At 52.6% G+C, this 6,502-nt stretch overlaps 1 protein-coding gene across 1 annotated transcript; it reads left to right on the top strand.

The window, feature by feature from the left end:
• Positions 1–900: 900 nt before the first annotated feature.
• On the top strand, positions 901–5,517 carry PSMA5 (proteasome 20S subunit alpha 5; the record flags this gene model as incomplete). The annotated part of the gene is made up of 6 exons (XM_050914613.1): positions 901–1,023; positions 2,029–2,096; positions 2,909–3,016; positions 3,111–3,169; positions 4,122–4,224; positions 5,431–5,517. Coding segments are annotated over exons 1-6 (474 nt in total), but the record flags the coding sequence as incomplete, so codon positions are not given.
• Positions 5,518–6,502: the final 985 nt, after the last annotated feature.

The following is a 6,502-nucleotide window of genomic DNA, read 5'->3' as shown; positions in this document are numbered from 1 at the left end:
TGTCCCTTGTTCCCTTGGGGTTGGTGCGCCGCTGTGTGCATTCCCCTCTGCCAGGCCTGTGGTTATAGGTGTAGCTACCTGGGGAAGCTTGCCGCTAAAATTATATCACGTAGCCTCACTTGGATATTCGGAGTCAACATCTCCACACCGCAGCTGGTACAGTTATTCCGGTAAATTCCCCAGCGTGGAAAAGCTGCGAGTGCTGGGAGCAAGGTGGGGGCTGGTGGGAGCCCTTGAGATCTGACCCCCCCCAGCCTCAGCTGTGCTCGTGGCCATGGTGACACTGTGGTGTCCTGCAAGACCAGGGTAAAACTTGCTGCGGTCTCGGCTGCGGGTGATTAACTGCTGCCTGGCAAACGGTACGTGCGCAAAATGCTCTCGTTCCCATTGTAAATTTTGTGGATACGAGGACGCTTGGGAGAAAAAGAGCTAATGGAAAGAAAAATGCCCAAGCCAGAAGTACAGATGCAGTCAGAATGAAGGCCATTATGTGAAATCCTCCTCTCTCGCTTTAAAATTTAATTTCTGTCTTGCAAAGGGAGATTCGCAAGGCCTTTTAAATTCATAAGGCTTTAAGCTGTAAAAATTGATGTTGCTCGTGGAAGAGATTAACGATTTGCAGCAGCCCTGCTGGGTTCTGAAGAACTAGTCGGCTGGGAAGCAGCATGGGTTTAACCTTTCCAGTTTCCTCGTTCAAGTCGTAACATTTAAAATTTGGTGCGCAAAGCCATAGAGTCTTGCGGGTGGGTTTCTGTGTTGGTGATGCGAGTCTCCGAAACAAAATGCCTACAAATAATACAAGGCAAAATTACCATTGCGCCGTTTATATTTATGCGAGCTGTCACGGCTAGACCCTGTGCCGGGTGCGGTGGTGGTAACTGTGCGGTGATTTTCAGCTTGGTTCCACGGCCATCGGGATCCAGACCTCGGAGGGCGTCTGCCTGGCCGTGGAGAAGAGGATCACCTCCCCGCTCATGGAACCCAGCAGCATCGAGAAGATTGTAGAAATCGATTCCCACATAGGTAAGGAGAAAGAAGTGAGCTTTGGGTGCCCCTCTGGTAAAGCCCTGGGAGCATCCCTCAAGTTTTGGAGATAGATATAAGACGACTCTGTCCCCTGGGAGTGTCAGAAGCTGCGTTTCAGGGCTAGCCTTCCCTGCGGGCAGCTCTGCCGAGCGGGAACGCTCATCCCTCCCAGTGAACACCAGGTCCTGGTCACTGGTTTTCCAGGCTCCAGGCCAGCAGGACATAGTTACAGGAGCAGGAAGAGGCAGCTGAAGCACCCCCCTGCTTCAATGACCTCCCTCATGAAAGCTCATCCCAAATTTAGATCTGGGAGGGCAGGGAATTACTGCAAAAGGCTTGACTCGAGGCCAGTTTCTCTCGGAGCACTAATGTTAGCCTGTACCCCTGCTCGCAGCAGCCTCCCGCGCCGTGAGGGGGCCCGCGACGGGCTCATTACCAAATATGTCGCCTTGAAAAGCAGGAGACCTCCAAAATACCCGTGTTGCTGATGACGTGGGTGATGGAAGGAGCTCTTGAAGAGTCTAATTTCCTCCTCCCGTGTGCTTGCGATACAAGCCCCTCTCTTCCTGGAGCAGGATCTGTGCTGGAGGCCCATCCAGCTCTGGGTTAGCCAGCCCTCCCCGTGGCAGCGGGGGATGAATGAGTTCCCCTTCCAAGCAGGTTGTGTTTCTGTCGGTTAGCTTCTCTCAGAACGCCTCAAACGTGGCTCCTTTAACCGGTTCAGATTTGGGGTGGGTGGGAGGTGTGACGGGGAGAACTGGGTTATGTACCTGCCCTTCAGCTGGGTTCCCATCCTTGCTCTTGAGCAAATCCGTTTCGATCCCGTCCTCCTTCCTTTCCGGCACGCTGCGGTGCGGCACTGCTGTGTGCTCCCACGCCGGGACCCGCTCCGCCCTGCAGCCTTTTGTATTTCACCGTGGGCTTTGAGAAGTCTGGGGGGGGGGGAAAGTGCATCGCAAATAACCGGTGAAATGACTCGTGGTTTCCCCTCTCTGATTCCAGGGTGTGCCATGAGTGGCTTAATAGCTGATGCAAAGACTTTAATTGATAAAGCAAGAGTGGAGACTCAGGTAAGGCTTGACGTTTCTCGTCTTAAAACAATAGCACGAGGCTCGGGGGCATCTCAGAAGTCTCTGGCATGGGAAGATTGTTACAGCAAAGGAGCTGGTGCGGAGTGGGAGGCTTGCGGGGAGCGTAGCTTCCCTCCCGGGGCTTTCGCAGAACAAACAGGTGGAGTCTCGTGTGTATTTTTTATTTTCCTCTTTGGTATTGCACATTTGGTGGGAATCTTACGGCAGGTTCCCCAGTGGTCTCTTAGCACTGGCAGATGTGCTCCAGTGAATGTGCGGGGCCGTCCCTCTAACTTTGTTTTGACAAAAGATCGCTTATAGTGGTTTTATTTTTGGCCCCTTAAATTTACTCGGTGCCTCAGGTACTCGGAGATCCCAGGTACAAATCTCTGCGCTGTAGTAAAGACTTTTCCTGTGAGGTTTTCCTGCAAGTCAGCACTCTTCCAGCCTCTGGAGAACTGGGTAACCCCATCGCTTCAGAAACAGATACTGGGATAAAGTGCTCCGGCCTTGTGTTTTCCCTGTTGGCATCCCAAGGCCGAGGTATCCCAAGGTTTCTGGGGGATCCCTGCACAAACTTCCCAGCTTGTTCTGCACTTCCCGCTCTCTTCCTGATGCTTCCCTCTTGCAGCTGAACGGGCCATGCCCCGGTGCCGGCAGCCTGCCTGGAGGGGTGGAGGGAAGTTGTCTTTGTGGCTACGCAGGGCATCGCTCCAGCCCACCGCGTGAACGATCCAGGATTGTCGTATTTTGGGAACAAGGTGATAATTTGAATCTTTACAGCTTGGTTTTTTTTCTTTTTTTTCCTGCAGAATCACTGGTTCACCTACAACGAAACCATGACAGTGGAGAGCGTGACGCAGGCCGTGTCCAACCTGGCGCTGCAGTTTGGGGAGGAGGACGCAGACCCAGGGGCGATGGTGCGGAGCTGGGGGTGCTCTGGGGAGGTGCTCTTGGCTCTCCTCTGACTTTGCCCTTGGCCTTGCCTAACCTGTCGGCTCCTTTCTGTTGCAGTCTCGCCCGTTCGGTGTCGCGCTGCTTTTTGGAGGAGTTGATGAGAAGGGACCCCAGCTGTAAGTTCGGCTCTCTTAATCCAGGCCAGCTCTGGGAAGAGACAAAACCTCTACTGAAACTTCCCAGGACACTTTAATGACTTGATTCTGGGATTTTACTTAAGCCAAACGCTTGGGGTTTATCTCATTATGTGCCTGATGTGTTTGTTAATGCTTTTAAACCCTTCCTTTCAAAGCACGGGTAGCAGCAACCTGAGCACTGGCTGCTTCTTCGGGGTTGAAGAGACCGCCGTGTCTTCACTGAATCCTTGCTTTTTTAAAATGTGGTTTCCTGGGCAGGAGGGAGGCGTTAAAGCTCTCCTCGTCCAGAGTTTATTCTTACCTTTCCCTAAAGGACTAGCAGAGCCACTCGTAACATAATATGTGGAGCCTGCTGTAACATTCCTTGGGGAGGTGGTGGAGTGCTTGTAACCTGAACTCGTGTGCTTCAAACACTCAGCCTCCACTGGAGGTGGGAACGGCTCGGCAGAACCAGCCCAATAAGATCTCCCCACGGTCTCCCTCCCAGGAGCAGTAGTGAAAACTTGCTGGTTTTATTAAAAAAAAAAAAAGATAAGAGGGAAAATAAAAAGGAAAATGATTCTGCTCTGAGTCTGGAGGGCAGTGTCAGGAGAGTATAGCTCTCCTCCTAGCTTACCAGCCCAGCGTGGGTCTGCAGGTGGCTGCTCCTCAAACCTTGGTCTCCTCTGCATGCCAGGAGGAGAGACCTGCTGCTGCGCTAATCGCAGCAGCCCCCCCAGGAGGCTGGACGCAGCGAGGGGCTGCTGCGAGCTCTGCCCCGGCGTCGGCAGACAAGCTGTCGTTCCCGAGGAGCCCTTGTTCTTCCCCAGCTCTGAGCCGTGCGGGGAGCTCTGGGGAGCGCTGTGGGTCTGGTGGGAAAGCCCTCGGGGGTGCCACGGCGTGGGATGGGGGTGCAGCGGCCCGTTCACGCTCTCCCCCCGTGTTCCTGCAGGTTTCACATGGACCCGTCGGGGACGTTTGTTCAGTGCGATGCCAGAGCGATCGGCTCCGCCTCGGAAGGCGCACAGAGCTCTCTGCAAGAGGTTTACCATAAGGTAAAAGGCCGGATTGGGGTTGACATCTCACGAGTTACAGAGGTACCTCATGACCTACAAGGATCCACTAGTTTCCTTCCCGAGGAGTGATTCATAAGACTCTTCTCGCGCTGTAGAGGAGGCGCGTGAGCTTGTCAGGGTGGGACTTGGTCCTTGGCAGTTGATCTCGTGTTTAGATGTCAGTGCTGAGCTGCTGGTGAGGATCTCTACGACGAGGAGTGCTACTACCAGCAGCTTCCCCCTAGGCTGCAGCTGGAACACGAGACTGGTGTCTGAGATGCCGGTCTCTGCCTCGAGCGGGTGATAATTAAGACCATGTCAGGAAGTACTCTATAAATAAAAGAACTGCTATACGAACGCCGCCGGTCGGCATCAGGGCTCAGTATGGATGCAGCCTGAAGCGTAAGGAGCTAAAGCAAGCGGCTTCGTTTCACCGGATCTGTTAAGCCAGTGAAGTTAACGGCTTTTGCGCTGCAAGTAGTGGTCCTATTTGATATTAAATAGAAACTTTCTTCCCTCCACGAGGAGGGAGCTGCCCGTTTTGTGTGGTAAGAAACCAAACGCTGTAACGAAAAGCACAATTGATGGTGTTGATTGCTGTGAAGACTTCCAGCCTAAGACCCAATAACCTAATTTCTTCACTAGCAGAATTGTCCAAGTTCTGGGCTCTGTGGCTTGTTAACCATCTTCTAAGCGCAAAGTTACTCCGAACGCAGCTATCGTCACTCTTTGAATGTCACACGGCCCTCTGGCTCTAGATCTCCCGCATGCAGGGGTTTACATGATTAAAGCATAAAGGCTTCTGCCAAGGGGGAGTCCGGCTTTTTGGAGCTCCCACTGGAGCTTGTTGGGGGGGAATTGCTTGATAGACTGTAACTGGTGAAGAGAAATGGACCCTCGTGTCCCGATCCTGACAGTAAGGTTTATGTGCCCGGATTATTAACAGTTCTTAAGCTTTGTAAAAAGTTATACAGAAGCAGGAAGTCGCCATCCTTGCAATTGTCACTGTCCTGCCTGAACAGCGCGCTTTGATCTCCTGTTGATGCTGTAGATAACTTGATAAGCTTTTAAATTTGCTGCCAGTGACAGCTTAAAGGATTTGAGAAGAGCGGGAGGGAGAGCGGCACGCTTCCGCAGTCAAAGGGGTAACGTGCAAGTACTTGCTTGACCGTCAACAATGCAATTAATGAGGGATTTGTTTTACAGTCAATGACGCTGAAAGAAGCAATCAAATCTTCCCTCGTCATCCTGAAACAAGTTATGGAGGAGAAACTGAATGCAACCAACATTGAGGTAACCGCGACTCTGTTAGCAGCCTGCGATTGTGGCTGGCGGTGCTTGGTGTGGAGCAGAAGTCTGCACTGCCTGGGGTCTTTGCTTCCTCGGTGCAAATCCCGCTGGCTGCGCAGCGAGCGTCCCAGTAGTGTCTTGCATTTTTAAACGTCCAGGTGAGAAAGCTGCCCGCTTGCTTTCTGGAGAAGAAGGGTTGTCTCTGCTTCTAGAGCAAGGAATGAGTTGGTGGAGCAGACCAGGGCTTCCCAAGCCAACGGCTGGCTGGCTGCAGATGTTCTTGCGCTTTCGAGCTGCCCGTTGTAGCGTGTCGAGTCTGGCACATTGGAAAGGTTGGAGCTTTCTTTTGATTTCTAGAGGTGTGCGGCCTGGCTAATCCACGAGCGCTGGCAGAAGCGATTCTCGTGGGGCTCCCTGGACGTGGGCTGGAGCCCCTGCTGACCTTACACAGGTCGAGTCAGCCAGCGGGAACCTGTCGTGTCAGCCGGATCGCTTTTTCTTCCCCTGGGTTTAGCCATTCTTTTTTTCCCCGGTACTTGTAATATTAGAAGGAATGAAAATTATACAGCTTCTGGGCTTGCTATATTCAGTCTTGGGTCGGTGCCAAAAATCTGTTGGACAGGAGGACCGGAGAGGTGAAGCCTCCAGGAACGAATGTGCTCCTCTAACCTCCGGCTTCTGCCCGCAAGCGGCCAGGCTCGCAGGGCTCAGCTTGACCCGAGCACGCAGTGCTCTCGGAGATCCCCACAAACCTAGTGGTACCTGTCCCCTTAAACCCTGCTCGTTAGACTTGTAATGTTCCTTTTTAGGTAGCAAAGGTAAAAACCCTTCCAGTTTGTTAGCGATAATGGATAAATGATGAGCAAGGCTGGCGTATAGAGTTTGCTTCTATTTCTGGCTGGTTATGAGACACTAGACCTTTTCAAATCATGTCATTCCGACTCCTGAGCTGCTCTCCTCCTGCCGTTCTCCCATTCCTTTCCTCTGA

The sequence above is a fragment of the Gymnogyps californianus genome, unplaced genomic scaffold (genome assembly GCF_018139145.2).
Source record: "Gymnogyps californianus isolate 813 unplaced genomic scaffold, ASM1813914v2 HiC_scaffold_506, whole genome shotgun sequence".
Classification (NCBI taxonomy): domain Eukaryota; kingdom Metazoa; phylum Chordata; class Aves; order Accipitriformes; family Cathartidae; genus Gymnogyps; species Gymnogyps californianus.
The sequence above is the reverse complement of the archived record's forward strand: the minus strand, read 5'-3'. Positions and strand labels throughout refer to the sequence as shown.